The 16254-nt window shown below is 54.7% G+C and overlaps 1 protein-coding gene across 4 annotated transcripts in view; it reads right to left on the bottom strand.

Moving 5' to 3' along the window:
• The window catches only part of Cpne5 (copine 5), a 69177-nt gene that overhangs the window by 8307 nt on the left and 44616 nt on the right, over positions 1 to 16254 (bottom strand). For all 4 annotated transcript variants that reach the window (XM_090355773.1, XM_090355774.1, XM_090355772.1 and 1 more), the window contains 6 exons: positions 15594 to 15697; positions 12154 to 12258; positions 8103 to 8144; positions 5175 to 5250; positions 2079 to 2132; positions 613 to 674 (listed from right to left, as the gene is read on the bottom strand). In XM_090355773.1, coding sequence (XP_090211899.1) covers positions 613 to 674; positions 2079 to 2132; positions 5175 to 5250; positions 8103 to 8144; positions 12154 to 12258; positions 15594 to 15697 — 443 coding nt within the window. The remainder of the gene's footprint in view (positions 1 to 612; positions 675 to 2078; positions 2133 to 5174; positions 5251 to 8102; positions 8145 to 12153; positions 12259 to 15593; positions 15698 to 16254) is intronic.

Genomic DNA, 16254 nt, shown 5'->3' with positions numbered 1-16254 from the left:
ATGGACTGGCTTCGAACTGTGATCCTCAGATCTCAGCCTCCTGAGAAGCTAGGATTATAGTATAGACTTGAGTCACCAGCTCCTGGCTTTTCTACTTAAATTTAAGGGTTGACCACCTTCTGCCCTTGAACCCTACTGCCCTCTGCAGGCCCCTGGCAACTGCACCTGCTAATCACTGGGCATTCCACACAGGTCAATGCTGGAAGGAGCCCAGCCCCACCTGGACAGGGGAAGGGACAGAACTGGGCCAAGAAATCTGGCACAAGTGTGGCACAAGTGAGTCCTGAGCCTGCTCCTCCTCCTCTTCTTCCTCCTCCTTTCCCTCCACCCCCATCCCATGGCTCTGTCATGGAGCCCCACCCCCCCAATCCTCCCATGGAGGCCCCATCTCTGCATGGGAACCTGACTTGAGCCTCCCTGGCTCAGGATCCAGAGAAGCGGGGCTCTCAGCTGGTGGCCTCAGCTCCAACCCTGCTGGGTTGAGCACAACCCACATCAGAGGCTTCCTTCAGCTGGAGGCCGGGTGGGGCCCCATCTGGTGTGGGGTCTCACCGCCCTCCCCACTTGGGCCAAGGATGTGGGGGTGGGAGGGAAGGGGCATGCCTTCCTCACCCTCCTTTGATGTAGTCCAGGAAGGTGCACTCGGACTCCACAGCAAAGGACAGCAGCGTGACCTGGAGAACCACAGAGGGCCCAGTCAGGGGGAGCAGAAAGCAGGGTCTCCCCCACTCCATACCACACCAGTGTGTCCAGGCCACTTGCTGAGTGCCCATATTACCTGGATGTGAAGGGCCAGGGGGTTTTCCTGCCCCAGACTAACCTGACATCAATAAGCTGCATGGCTGTGCACCTGGCAATACAGACCTAGACACACCGCACACTAGCCTGCCCCACTTTTCCTTGTGGGCTTCCAGCTCTCTGGTCTCAGGTCTGGGACCCTCATGAGCAGCCTGTCCTGTCCCTGGAGATAGTGGGCCACCCAGAACTCCTGTCTTAAGCAGAAGTATTTGCTTTCTGTGCCTTGGCAGCTTTGGCTGGAATTATAGGCATCTATCACACTGCTTGGCTGGGAATAAAGATCGACCGAAAGACGTGGGGTTGCCCCATCTCTAACTCATATAAGTCACAAAAGGAGCCACGGCCCCTCGTTGAGCTGGAGTTTCTTCATCTCTAGGCTCGGAGGGCTGGATGAGACCAGCCCGGGCAGGCCACCAAACCCAGCTATTGGTTCAGTCTGGGTCTTGTGAGTGTTTTTGCTTGGGTTGGCCTTGGACTGTGATCCTCCTGATCTCAGCTTACTGGGTAGCTAGGATTCCATGTGTGAGCCAATATGCTTGGCTCCTGGTATTATTTCTTTTTTCCTTTTTCTTTTTGTCGGCCGTGAGGCTTGAACTCTGGGTCTGGGTGCTGTCCCTGAGCTCTTCAGCTCAAGGCTACTACCCTACCTCTTGAGCCACAGTGCTTCTTCCGGTTTTCTAGGGGTTATTCTTTTTTTTTTTTTTTTGCAAATCCTGGGGCTTGAACTCAGGGCCTAAACACTGTTCTTGGGCTTTTTCCTCAAGGCTAGCACTGTGCCACTTGAGCCACAGCACCATTTCTGGCTTTTTCTGTGTATGTGGGTACCAAGGATTCGAACCTGAGTCTTTGTGCATACTAGGCAGGCACTCTACCACCAGGCCAAACTCCCGGCCCTTCTAGTGGTATATTGGAGATAAGAGTCTCATGGTCTTTAGTGCCCGGGCTAGCTTTGAACTGCGATCCTCAGATCTCAGCCTCCTGAGTAGCTAGGATTACAGGCGTGAGCCACCACGCCCAACTTGGGTCCTGATATTCTTAATTTTTGGCTCTATTTCTCATCCCTATTTTTTTTTTAACTTCTCCACTTGCCAGGTGTGTGTGTATGCATGGACGTATTCACATGCAGGCCACCTCCAGCATCCCTACCCATCCTCCCAGATCAGACCCCATACATGCCCTGGCTCCCTGACACCAGCCTAGCTCAGAGCCCAATCCCCCCTCCCCCCAGTCCCGTGCGCCCTCCCCCTCCCCCGCCCCATAGAGCTGAGGCAGCTACGTACAGTTCCAGAGTTCACATACTTCTTTTTTTTCATTTTCTTCTTTGGGTTGATCACCTGTAGGAAAAGCCAGTTACTTTCCCCTGCCCCCCAGCCCAGATGCTCAGGGCATCTACTAGTGCCCAGATGTGGCCCTGCCTGCCCCACCCCACCCCACCCCTCGAGTGTGGGGAGCGAAGACCACAGGAGCCAGGGCAGGGGTGGGAGTGGAGGGGGGAGCACAGGGCTTCAGGAGGCCTTGTGGGAGACTGGCATTCAGTTACACAACCAGGGTCCCCGATTAACCCAGTGTCCCACGATCAAACACCCCAGGACTGTTTATTTAAAGTTCTTTCTCATGCTCCCCCAACACGCCCTCTGCTCTGCCAAGCCAAGAAGACTGGATGTCGCAAAGCAGCCCTGCCTGTGCCTGTCTCCTGGGCTGGCCCAGCTGTGCCTTCCTTCCTCAAGTGCCCCCTTTCTCCTGCCAGTGCCACCTCCCCTTCCTTTCCTTGGGACAACTCCTTTCAGAATTTGCCACCCTACTCCTAGCTCATTCCTGTCATCCTAGCTACTCAGGAGGCTGAGATCTGAGGATCAATGCTTAAAGCCAGCCAGGGCAGAATAGTTCAGGAGACTTTTATCTCTAGTTAACCAGCAAAAAGCTGGGAACAGAGCTGTTGCTGAAATGATAGAGCACCTGCCTGGAGCAAAGAGCAAGCACAAGGCACCTTGTTCAAATCCCAGGACACACACACACACACACACACACACACACACACACACACACACACCTCCCTTGCTGTTCTCACTTTCAGATCAGACTTGCTGACAGCTAATAGCTATTGTAGTAGCTGCTTCCTAAAGCCTCGGGCGGGGTGGGGGGAGGCCAGGAGCATGGCCTAGTGGTAGCATGCTCGCCTAGCGTGCATGAAGCCCTGGGTTCAATTCCCTGGAACCACAGATACAGAAAATGCTGGAAGTGATGTTGTGGCTCAAGTGGCAGAATGCTAGCCTTGAGCAAAAAGTGTCCAAAGACAGTGCCCAGGCCCTGAGTTCAAGCCCCAGGACTGGAAAAAAAAAGACTCGGCGGCGGCCAAGCTTAGTGCTCTCCACCAGGGCTATTTGCACCCCCCCCCTTGCAGGTGTTTCTAGTGACAGTCTGCGAGAGCCCTAGGACAAAGCTGGAGAGACTCCAATGAGCCCTCTGCTATTCAGCTCTGGCAAGAATGGCTCTGAGAAGGGGTGACCTGATACCCTGGGCCTTGGGGGGTCAGGGGGACCCTGCTTGCTGAGGAGGACTCCCCATCCCTCCAGTGCTAGCGGATGGGTGAAGCGGCACAGTGTTGCAGTGCCCCCTAGGGGCCATCCTAGGAAGTGCTCTACTCCACTAAGCTCCCCCTCCACCCCATCCCCCCTTCTCCTGGCAGGTGTGAGCTCCCAGGGGCTCTGGGGACACTGCAGCAAGTGAGGCATGGTCCCTATCCCTGAGTATCTCACAGGCTTTGGAAGTGGGCACTATTACAAACAGGCAACTGTCACAGAGCCCTGGCATAGTCTGGGATGGAGGTGGGGGGGGGGGGCTTGCTGGAGGAGCACAGCCCCTCACCACTAGAGGTCAGAGAAAGTTGGGTAGCAGGAATGAAGGGTGGGCTGGGGTAGGAGGTAAGAGGTGGGCACATGGCAGGGGCCTGGCAGCTGAGGATGGTGTGGGGGGGGGTCTGGCGACATGTACCATGTATCACTGATAAGCCTAGTTGGCTCCAGGTTGGGGCTGGAACAGGGGCTGTCCTTCACCCTGTCACCCCCTAAGGCAGTGAGCCTCAGGCCAGATCACACATCTGTGGAGATCTTTCCTTGTCCCCTGTGTGGTTCACCATGGGGGGGGGGGGATTTCCACTGGTGCGTCTGCCCGCTGGTCATGAAGGTCCAGCAGCCACGCTACAGAGGAGACATGTGCAATCCAGATGGCCCAGCAGGCTTCAAAGCCAGGCCTGTGGGCCACACGCTGAGCTCTTTGGTCCCTTGTGGGCTGCTGTGGGGGCGGTGGTGTGAAGGCCCCGGAGAGAGGGAGAGGGAGGCGAGGATGGCGGTAGCTGGCTGAGATGAAAGGAACAGATGTGAGGAAACTGAGAAGGTAGGGGCAGAGTCTGGAGGTGCAGGAGATGCCAGGGGCTCCTCGCCTAGCGTGGAGTGTGCTCGGGGCTCCAGCTGGCAGAGGGAGGGCGGTGTTGTGCCATGGATCCTCAGCCGATGCATGCCGCTAGCTCTTCCAGGCAGGAGTCAGGCCCTGGGGCTGACGGCAGGCTCAGGACCCGGCTTCCGCGCCCCCCTCAGGTCTTTACACTTGCCAGGCAACTGTTTTACTACTTGAGCCTTTTTGCTTATTTTTCAGAGAAGGTCTTCTGTTTCTTTCTTCTCTAGAGTGGTGTTTCTAATCCATGCCTCCTGCATAAGCTGGGTGACAGAAATGAGCCACTATGCCCAGCTTGATTCTTTGAGATAGGGTCTCAAAAACTTAGGACAGAGTCTTCACTGGAGGTATGTTTCCTCTTCCTCAAGGTAGGGAGGGCACCCCAGTAGGAAATAAGGGCCCCAAGTCAGAAATGTCCTTTGAGGACAAATGTGCTCTGACACATCATTTTTAAGACACCCCCCCCCACCAGTTTCTGTTCTCCTGACTCTTCTGGAAAAAGCAGTGATTTCAGTAGCCCGTGTCTACACTGCTACTTCTAACTCAGGATCGACTTCCTTCCTTCCTTCCTTCCCTCCTTCTTTCCTTCCTTCCTTCCTTCCTTCCTTCCTTCCTTCCTTCCTTCCTCCCTCCCTCTCTCCCTCCCTGCCCTATCCCACCCTCTTATGGGAAGTGCTCTGTAGGGGGCACTGTTGCTTATTCTTTGGAGTCATACAGGTTTTCTTACCTCCATACTTCCAGAACCCTGAGGTTGGGTAAACGCTCACCCTTCTCTGCGTCTAGGCCTCCTGGGCTATAGAGTGGGATGACAAGACCCACAAGAAAGCACAAAGCCTGGCTGGCACAAACGTCACTACAGTCCTCACCAAAATGACCCAGAGCCACTTACCATGAGAGCCACCACCAAGTCCAGGGACTGGCCTTACCTCATAGATGTTGAACTGGCTCTGCCCGCGCGCCAGCTCCCGGTAGCTGGTGGTGAACTCCCCGATAAAGTCGTGGCTGCAAGGGAAGATGGCTGCTGAGCCAGGGGTCCAGGCTGCAGAGTTTCTGCCCAGCCCAGCCTCTGGGCCCCTTCTCTGGCTCCTAACTCTGCCTGGGCTCTCGCGCAGTAGCCTCCCGCCCTGTGTCACTCATGGAACAAGACGTCCAACAGTCACCCAGCGAAGAGGGTGGTTCACTTCTACCGGGCCAGCAGTGAAAGGCATTGAAGAAGCACAGTGGAACCTAGGGTGACTGCGGGATGAGCGCTGGACACTGGATGGTGGTCAGGAAAACATACTCAATTATCGGGGTTGATGGTGGCATTTGTACTTAGGTAGAAAAATGCTCTTACTTTTTACACATTCCAGTGTTAGAGGTAAGAATGTAAGAGGTGAAATGGCATAATTCAATGTAAATCACAGGGGTAAAAGACATGGGCAAGACAAAACTCCAAAAATGGTCAAATTCAAGCAATGGGTTTAGGGATTAAAACACCCATTGCCCTTCTGTATATTGAACTACCCCCCCCCCACACCCTGTTAAAGCTTTTCTAGCTGGGTGCTGATGGCTCATGCCTGTAATCCTAGCTACTCAGAAGCTGAGATCTGAAGATCAAGGTTCAAAGACAATCTGGACAGGAAGGTCTGAGACTCTTATCACAAATTAAACACCAAAGAAAGCTGCAAGTGGAGCCATGGTTCAAATGGTAGAGCGGTATCCTTGAGCTTTGCCAAAGGGTAGCACCCAGGCCTGAATTCAAGGTCAAGCCTGAGCACAGGCTTTAAGTGGAAACACTTAAACTTTGTTTTTGTTTTGTTTTTGATGATAGGTGTTGTACTTGCTATTGCCAGGCTGACCTTTGCCCCCTAGGCTCAAGTGACTCTCCTGTCTCAGCCTCTTCCTGCTATCCAAATTGCTCTTCTTAATGACTTTGGAGCTAGAGATCAAAACCAGGGCCTACAGCATGCTCCCTCCACTCCCACCCCTCCACTGCTTGTCTTGTTTTGTGCCTTTGGCAATGCTGGGGTTTGAATTCAGAACATCTTGTGCATCTAGAAACCACTAGAGCCATGCCTGCTGTCCTTTGCCTCTGAGTTTGTTTTATCAGATAGGATTTCATGCTTTTTTGTTTGGGCTGGTCACTTGTCTCCACCTCCTAAGCAGCTGGGAGTATAGGTCTGCTTCACTACAGAGACCATTAGCTGTATCTCTATGCGGGCCATGCAGCTGGAGATGTTTCCTGCAGTGTCCATTTTTGTGTGTGCTTGTTTAGTTCAGTAAAAACTTGTACAAAACAGACCTCCTATTGGCCTCGTGGATACCCTGTTGATTTCATTATTCAGTGCTAGAACACAGGAGTTAATACACTGGACCTGGTTAGAGGTGGGAGGGGGGAATCAACTGCAGCCCCACAGTGTCCTTGAACCTTGCGCTGGTACGAGGGCTTGAACTCAGGATTTTGTGTTCTTGTTAGGCTTTTCTTGTTCAAGGCTGGCACTCTACTACTTGAATCACATCTCCACTTCCAGCTTTTTGCTGGTTAGTTGGAGATAAGTGATGGGCAGCCAGCTCAGGGCTGGCTTTGAACCACAATCCTCACATCTCAAACCTCAGGAGTTGCTGGGTGCAGTAGCAACACCTGTAATCCTAGCTACTCAGGAGACCTGAGGATCCTGGTTCAAAGCCAGACCAGGCACTAAAGTCCATGGAGCTCTTATCGACAATTAACCACCAGAAAACCAGAAGTGGCCCTGTGGCTCAAGGGATAGGGTGGTAGCCTTGAGCTGAAGAGCTCAGGGACAATGCCCAGTCCCAGAGTTCAAGTCCCACCACCAACAAAAAACAAACAGCAAAAACTTCCTAGGATTTCAGGCCTGAGCCACCAGTACCCAACCCACCCTGTATTCTGACCTCCTCCTATTTCCAGTGGCAACTTGAGGGCAGGAGACCTGGTGGCTGTCCCCTGGTGCCACAGAAGAAAATATTCTAGGTAAAGGAAAAGTAAGGTGGATGGCAGGGTAAGATGAGGCATATCCCGGGTGGAAGTGTGGAGCTGACTTATCTGGAAGTGGAGTGGTGGGGAGAAGAGGGAAGAAGAAGGGACCATGAGCAGAGGGGAGGTGAAGGGAAGGAAGGGAAGGGAAAGGATGGGGAGGGGAAGGAGCTAATGGCCAGAACCTGTCTGAACTGGGGGTTTCTAGCAGGATGAACTTGACCTGACTTAGAGCCACGTGCAAAGAGTCCTTGATTTGAGAAGAGACAGCCACCTGTGCCCACACCACAGCCTTTCAGGGAGTGGTTGTGACTGCAGGGCGTTGGTGTCCCTAAGTGGTCCGTTTGGCCAGCACAGCAGGGAAAGGTCGCCAAGGTCCACTTGGCTCTGGCTCGGCAGGAAAGTGGAAGCCAGTGAGGGTCCTGGCCTGGAGCGTCACATGACCTGCTCTTGTCCTGCTAGGAACTAGGTCTGCGGGAAGGAAAGGCCGTGGTCTCTTGGGCACTTCAGGGGGCTGGATCGGGCAGCCCTGTGGCCCCTGGTGCTGTAGTCCATCATGCCCATCAACTCCGTCCCCTGCTCCCCACCCTCTGCCCCAGCTCTGTCCTGCAAGCAGGCTCCCTAACAGACCACGGAACTACCAGACCAGGCCCAGGCCTCACCCATGCAGGCACAGAATGTGGCCTGGATGCTCAGTAGCTGCTGGTATTTGTAACATACTTCCCCAAAGCCCCAATTCTACCACACACAGGCGTCGTGGGCACTAGCCCCATCACTGGGCAGCTACTGGGGAAAGGAGGCCAGGGGAATGCCACCCCCTCAGCCCGCTGGGCTCCCCTCCCCACGCACCTTCGCCCCTCACCTGTCAGCAGCTTACCTGCCATCTCGATCCCAGTCGTACACTTCCACCTTGATGGTCCTGGAAGACAGAGACTTTGGTGGGCTGGGTCTGCCCTGCCCCAGGGGGGACTGAGGATAGGGCCTCCCCAGCTCCTGGACCAAAAAGGACGCCAGCCTCCCACCAGCCTCTCAGTCTTTGTGGTCCTTTGTGGTCTAGCAAAGACTTTAGGGACAGAGGTGGCTCCAGAGCTGGGAAGGGACTTCCCCACATTTCCAGGATGTGGCTTTACCTCTCCTCTTGGCCACTCCGGAGGGAGCTTTAGCCCAGGGGGCAAGAGCTCACACGAGGGGAGCCCTGATGATGGGGCCATGGCCAGATCTCAGGCCTAAGCAGGATGGCTCCTTCTCTGGTGATAAGACTGCCTGGTAGAACCTGGAGGAGGCAGCCCTAGGCCTCCATGTCAAGGAAGAGCCCAGGGTCCCTGACTCCCCAATAGCTTGCTGTGATTTCCCATCCCAAGACTGGCTCCTGAGTGAGGGTGTAATTATCTTCACATTTGAGCCTGGCTGCTTTAATTAGTTTGTTTTGACTCCTATGCTTGGGGCTGGGCTTTGAGAACCAATTTTATTTTTAGCTACGTTCCCATGGCAACAGCTAGTGGTCCAGAGGTGGGAGGAAGGAGGGAGAAGGTTGCAGGTTAACCCTTGGTGCTGGCTGCTCTGCCCTGAGGGATGCCTAGGGGCATGGGAGCTGCCAGGGTCTGGGAAGAGGATTGGTAAGCAGGGGTGTCCAGCCTCTAGCTCCAAGCGGGGTGAGTCAGGCAGCTTTAATTAGCTCACAGATCTCAAGCATGGCGGCTTATCTTCTCCAGCCTGCCAGGCCTTGGTCATGGGGTTCTGTGGTGCGCCAGAAGGAGGCGCTATTTTCCTTCAGATGAGGCACATGGCGGGGGTGGGGGGAGTGAGAGCAGGATATGGATTCACAGCATGAGGTAGAAAGTTCCTGAACAGAGGAATGCCAGGAAGATTGCAAATATATCAGAGATGTGCAAGTTCACTATTTAAGGAATTTTTAAATTCTTGTCAAATATACAAAAACTCAGCCTCAGTGCTGAATGATTATCAATAGAAAACACATGAGCAAGTGTATGCACGCACATGCACACACACACACACACACACACACACACACACACACACACACTTGTAAATCCCTAAGGTAGGCTGGAAACTGGAAGAGTGGAAAGAGGCCAACATGTCTTTTTGATGGCTCTAGGCTTGGAAGAGAAGCCCTAGGTATGGGACCTGTACCTGTCACTCAATCTCCCGGAGCCACAGCCCTCATTTTGTTTGTTTTGCAGGTCCTGGGGCTTGATCTCTGGGCCTGGCCACTGTCCCTGGGTTTCTTTTTGCTCAAGGCTACCACGCTACCACTTGAATCACAGCTCCACTTGCAGCTTTTTCTGTGATTCATTGCAGATAAGAGTCTCGTGGACTTTCCTTCCCTGGCTGCCTTCAAACCATGCTCTCAGGTCTCAGACTCCTGAGTAGTTGGGATTATAGAAATCAGCCACCCGCACCTTGACAGGCCCTTGGTTGAAAGAATAATTATCATGACATCTACTTAAGTCTAGAGACTCCAATTGGATACCTGGGGTCTATGATTGCTGGATTCTAATAGGCCGTGGCTATTTGGCCCAGGTATCAGCCAGAAACTGGGACGTGTGTGTCATACAGTGAAAATAATGGCTTCGGTATCCTCATTTTCAGATGGTGGCACTGAGCCCAAAAGGCCCCCAGAGTCGTGCCCACGGTCTCACAGTGGGTGATGTGTGAGACAGGTCAAGATCTAGTCTCTGCCTCTAAGCCATAGCCTAGGCCACAAGCCATGGCCTGGACCACTGCCTCCAGGTCCTTCTCCAGAGCCCCTAGCTCTGCAGACCCCAGTGGGGGCGGGGGAGGGGGAACTCTCCTCATCCACCAGCTCTGCAGGTGATGACAGGTGACAGTAACAGGCTTAGAAGCCATGGGAGACATGCCAGCCACAAATCAGTTTTCAACGCCACAGCCAGAGGGCCTGATTTAATTGGTCAGATGACAGTCTGGAAAGTTTTGGAGTCGTCTCCAGGTGAGGTCTGAGCTCTGTGCTTCTCTACAGACTGGAGCCCTGGGGTTTGAACCTGGCTGAACTTTGGATCTGCTTAAGCAGCTTTGGGACCACAGCTCCTATCTGCCCCTGACCTCTGAACACGGCACCTCGGAGGCCCTCTGTAAGGCTCCTGCAGGGGTCTTGGCCCCGATTCCCTCCCCAAGGCTCCTGCCCTGAAAGCCTCTGATGCAGCACCTCCCAAGAGGCTGCTGGGGCCACGGCAACACCAGGTGACAAGCCTGGCCTGGGGTGAACACAGCTGACAAGACTAGTCTGGGACGAATATAGCTGTCAGCCATGTCACAGTCAATTTGTTCCCAGCCACAGAGAAGGGGACTGGGTAAGCTGCTGGTCTCTGGAGGGAGAGAGGCTGGGCTGGGCTGGGCTGAGAGATGGGACTGGAAGCCTGGCTTTACTCTCCTCATCCCTGGGTAGCCCCTGCATCCAACACTTACTTGCCTTCTAGTGGCCCAAAAGTAAGCCAGCCCTCAGGCCCTGCTCCCTGCCTTTCCCTGTCCCAAGATGAGGGGGGGAGGTCTGAGGCCTCTGGGATTCCTTCTCTAGGGACACAGGGTTGTGGGGGCTAGCTGGGCCCTGCCTTGCGCAGAGCAGCTGTCCCAGGATCTCCAATTCCTTCTATCTAGAAGACTGTACCTGGCTACCTCCTGCCCCCTGCCTCCGACCCCCTCTCTCTTCCCCCTGTCCATCCAATCGGCCTCTCCATGACCCTCTCTACCTTCCAGCTTGCGGCAGCCTCTGTTAGACCCCACTATCTTCCTACCTCATCTAATTTTGTATACCTTATAGCTATTTAGAGGAGATGTGTATGTGCCGGTGGCTCATACCTGTAATCCTAGCCTTTCAGAAGCCTGAGATCTAGAGGGTCCCAGTTAGAGGCCAGCCTAAGGCAGCAAACTGTGCTGGACTCCATCTCCAAAATATACAACAAAAAGGCAGGGGTGGGACATGGTTCAAGTGGTAGAGCAATTCTGTAAACATTACTACTACTAGTAGGAAGAAATGAAATGCATGTACATGTTTGAGCTCTTGGTGGTCACAGCAGAGGCTCCCTGAAGACAGAAGGAAACACAGTTCCCTGCCCTTGGACGCCTAGTAGCTCAGAGGCACATAGCAGTACTGAGCAACCATCTGGAGAACCCATCCATCACCACGCCCTCCATCAAGTGCAGCTACTGTGAACAGCTCCAGGCTGTCTGAAGATGTCTCAGGCTTCCTGTGAAGGTGGCTGGCAGCGGCCTAGCTTCTTCCAGGCCCTGGGCTCACCTGGCTGCATCCATCACCGGGAACCCTGAGGTTCTTGGAGGTTCCCCAGCTCCCCCCGTGCTATGGCCCCCACCGCTGCCTTCCTGCATGGGTAATGATTTGTCTATGTGATCAGTGGATGCTTGGCTGTCCCTCTCCCCCCACCCAACACTACATGGAGTGAAACTCTAGGAGACTGGAGGAAGGGTAAAGGCCACACCTCCATTCCTGAGGCTCCCTGCCAGCCATGGAAGAGGCTCAAGGATGCATGGACACAATGCCGGACTTCAGCCAGGTGCTAGTGGCTCACACCTGTAATCCTAAGTTACTCAGGAGGCTGAGATCTGAGGATCAAAGCCAGCCTGGGCAGGAAAGTCTGATTATTTCCATTTACCTACCAAAAAAGCCCAGAGGTGTGGCACAACTGGTAGAGTGGTAGTCCTGAGCCAAAAAGCCAAGTGAGAGGCCGGGTACCAATGGCACACGCCTGTAATCCTAGCTACTCAGGAGTCTAGGCATCTCTGTGCCCCACGGAGGGGGTCAGTGCACAGGGAGGGCAGAGGAGAAGCCGAGTGGGGAGGTAATGAGGAGGCAGGCACGCTGGCTGGGGTTCCCCAGTCTCCCCCCTCCCCCCGCCGCTGTTGGGCATGGCTGCAGCAATGCGGGCACATCTCACCGGTCATAGTCCCCGTTGCAGAGGGCTCTCACAGGGATGGAGAAGGTTTGCCAGACCGGGTTCAAGGTGTTCTTCATGACCTCCGTCTTGTGGCAAATGGTGAACCTGGGGAAGGGGAGAGAGGATGGGGACCACACTGGAACAGCAAGTCCTGCCTAAGTGGCTGGGACCTGGGTTCTAGGCCTTGCTCTGAAGCTGGCTCGATGTGACCTCAAACCCCTCACTCCCCACTGACCTATAAACCCCCCATGATTTGTTTTAGTTTTCCTTCTTTTTCTTTTTTTTGGTCGGTCATGGTGCTTGAACTCTGGGCCTGAGCACTGTCCCTGAGCTCCTCAGCTCAAGGCTACTGCTTTACCATTTGAGCCACAGCACCACTTCTGGGTTTCTAGTGGTTAACTGGAGATGAGAGTCTCATGAACTTTTGTGCCCTGGCTGGCTTTGAACCACAGTCCTCAGATGTCAGCCTCCTGAGTAGCTAGGATTACAGATGGGAGCCAGTGGTGCCCAGCCTTTTGTTTTGGTTTGGTTTTTTGGTCAGTTATGGGGCTTGAACCCAGGGTGGGCGCTATCCCTGCTCAAGGATAGTATTCTACCACTTTTTGCCACAGCACCACTGCACTGTCTGGTGTTATCCTGCTTGATCACCTACCTATTCCTAGTGCTAAGAATGAAGTGTGACATTTAAAATGCATTCCATCCTTTTGTTTTTTTAAAGAACCAATGACTACAGTTGAGAATGTTAAAGTCCTCCCTTAGATGACCTCCTGATCAGACCTCTTCAGCTTCTCAGTGCCACTCTGCCAGCCTGCTTAGCAAATTAGAGGTGCAGCAGTAATGTGGCTGGGCCCCATCCCAGAGTCCTGCCCAGTCACCACGCCATGTCCAGCGCCTGTCCTGGAAATGGCCTGCCCCGTGGACAGCGGTGGGGAGGCGAGCTTTGCCAGCTCTACCCCCAGCAGACACACCAGGTTGGAAAGGTCACTCCTAAAGAGCCTGGCCCCACCCGTGCCTACACAGCCTGTGCCATGTCTTCTCTGGCAATTTGCAAGTCAAAATGTCATTCCTGTCACTGTGGCTTCTCCTCTCTCCCCCGCTCCTCACCCACCCACAGGAATAGAGCTGTGCATAGGAGAGGGATCTCACTGCATACCCGTGGTGGGGTGAGTGGGTATGGGGGGGCCAGGGAGCGGGTGCCCACGGCTAGGCAGGGGTGGCAGAGGCTGGTGACAAGGAAGAGTGACAGAGTGGGGGGAGGGAAGATCACACTACGCAGAAGCCATGCTGAGCTGTCACTCAGGCCTTTGAGGAGGTGGGGGGAAAATCCTCAGGCTCTCCATCCCTTGAAAACTGCGCTCTGGCCCTCTTGACCTGGCCTTCTCCTTCCTCGCTCCTTGGCCTCTGCAGTGGGGTTTGTGCTGCTGCCTTTTGTCTAAACCCTTGTTCATCACCTCATCCCCAAGCCTCTGCCTCCCTGGCTGCACCTGCTGTGGACAGGCCCTCCAGGACCTCCCTGCCCTCTGCCGTCCCTGTGGTCAGCCCACCAAACAAGTCAATCCATTTTGATGCGTGGACGGTCACAGTCCCCACAGGAAAGCTACTTCCTTCTCTGTGTACAGACAGTATGGATAAGAGCCATCCCTAATCTGCCAGGCTGTTTGTTTTGGGGGTGGGGACCCTTTTATCTGTTTTTCATGTTTGTTTTTAAGCCAGGGCCTCAATATGTAGCCCAGGCTGGCCCTTACCTCTCCCTCCCAAGTGCTGGGGTTACAGGCATGCCCTACCATGCCTGCTGCCTGAGTTCTAATGGCACCTCAGTCCATCCTGATTGCACCCCACAACAGTCTCTGTGTCTACAGTGGTGGTAGGGGGTGAGGCCCAAGACAGCAGCCACCAGCTTACCTCCAAATAAACTCCCTGGGCCTGGGAGACCAGCAACCCAGGCCCCCAGCTCTGCTACAGGGAGGTGCTGCGACCTCTCATCCCCCCCCGCCCCCCCATCACGACCCATCATCATACTTCTTCCTGCCCTGTTCCCACCCCTTTCCACTCACCGCTCACCTTGCAGCCATGAGCCTCCCCCTCCACTCCCCCTCCCCCTCAGCCCAGGCCCTGCCCTGTACCCCCCCCCCATCAGCTCTGCTTCAGATGCGGGGGTCTGTGGCCTCCTGCAGCCCAAGTCCAAGTCCATGGGAATTATTTAAAGAAGCCCCGCTGGAGTCTCCTGAGACAAAGAATTCTTTTGTCATGCAAATGTCTGCACCTCATTTCCTCCTTTGTAGTTGAGGTTTGAAAATCAGTTTTTCCTGGAACTGAAACTCATCTCCTCCCTGCTGCTCCCTTCCCAGCACACACACACACACACACACACACACACACACACACACACACACACACACGGACATGTTCTCACACAACATAAACGCTCACAGATAGGTGCACACACACGCACCTGCTCACACACATGCATACACATTCAGCATTTCCAGGGTCCTGTCCTGGCCCCCCCACCCTGCTCTTTGCACTCACTTCCCCCTCCCAGCCCTGTGGACCTATTATCTTCCCAGCACCCTTCCAGCAGCTTCTCCATGGAACCTTCCTCGCCCTGTCTCTTCTTCCTGCAAAATCCTAGCTACCTCCCCAAGGCCCCTGTATCTACCGTCTACATTTTACGGCTGAGAAGACAGGCTCTGAGAGGGCATAAGCTTCCTGGGGTCTCCCAACAAGCAGGCTGGCATGGGGAGAAGAGGAGGAGGCAGGGGCAGCAGAGACTGGGGTTCTGAATGCGCCATGGCAGAGTGGTGGGAGCCAGCATGCAGTGCGGGGCAACCTCATCTCAGATGCTCCAGGGAAATGGAGGCAGACTTGTATGGCAAATGAGCAAGCTGGGTGCTGGTGGTTCATGCCTGTAATCCTATCACCTAAGAGGCTGAGGTCTGAGGATCGTGGTTCAAAGCCAGCCTGGGCACTAAAGTCTGAGAGACTCTGATCGCCAATTAACCACCAGAAAATAGGAAGTGGTGCTGTGGCTCAAGTGGTAGAGCAGTATCCTTGAGCTGAAGAGCTCAGACACAGCTCCCAGGCCAGAATTCAAGCTCCATGTCCAACAGAAAAAGAGGGGGCGGGGAGAAAAAAGGAAAGAAAAGAAAATGAGCAGGCTATCAGAGGAGTCTGACAGCTTTTACTTCCATTCACCTCCTCCCCCTATGGTATACCCTGCAGCCAGTACCGCTGAGTACTTAGCACCCAGCACACTGAGATCCTCTGGAAGGCACCGCCAGCACAGACCCCATCTGTATGCTAGGACGACGGCTCTGCGAAGCAGAGGGGGCCAAACCCAGGTCTGGCCACTCATTCTGGCCCCAAGCGGGAATGTGCGTGGTTGCACTGCATTGTGGTGGGGGGGGGGTTGTTGGGGCAGGGGTGCGAGGGAGACTCACGTGCCGTCCTCGTTGCTGCGGTAGAACACCAGGAAGGGGTCAGACTTCCCGAAGAAGTCTTTCTTGTCCAGCTTGTTGGCACAGAACTGCATGGTGACCACGTCCTGGAGGAGGGAGGGCGGGTCAGGCAGGAGAAGTTGGCACACAGGGCTGAGGCAGGGGTGGGGGGAGGGGCAGGTCCTAGGAGCCCAAGCCCCCAGTGGGGTGGGAGATGGAGAAGTGTGTTGCCATCATCCTGGCAGCTCAGAGGGCCATGGCAGCACAGGGCCATTCCACGCGACTGTGGGCCTGGGTCCTGGCTCACTCCCACGCTGGAAGACAGCGACCCGGCTTATTTCCTTGACCACTTTGCCCCTGGAAGCCCCTGGGCAGGCGTCAGGACTTGAGCAGAGCTGGCTCCGTCCTCAGATGTGTTTCTTATAGGGTGCAGCCCCTCAGCCTGCTGGAGCTATGAGCACCCTGGGCTCAGCCCCCAGCGAAAGCTACCACTGCACCCTGGTGACAAGGACAGCCTGACAGCCCTGGGCGCAGGCTCCTCCTGCAGAGTGGGGCCCAGACAGCTCCCCAGGCTGCTCCTTCCACTGCCCCTTTTCTCTCTGGAGAGTTATGTGTTGGGGAACAAAAAGAGAGGGAGAGGCCACCTGACGGCACGTAGCCTGCA

This window comes from Megascapheus bottae, chromosome 22 (genome assembly GCF_031878675.1).
Source record: "Megascapheus bottae isolate mThoBot1 chromosome 22, mThoBot2.hap1, whole genome shotgun sequence".
Taxonomy (NCBI): domain Eukaryota; kingdom Metazoa; phylum Chordata; class Mammalia; order Rodentia; family Geomyidae; genus Megascapheus; species Megascapheus bottae.
Note: the sequence above shows the minus strand (reverse complement) of the source record. Positions and strands in the feature narration are given on the sequence as shown.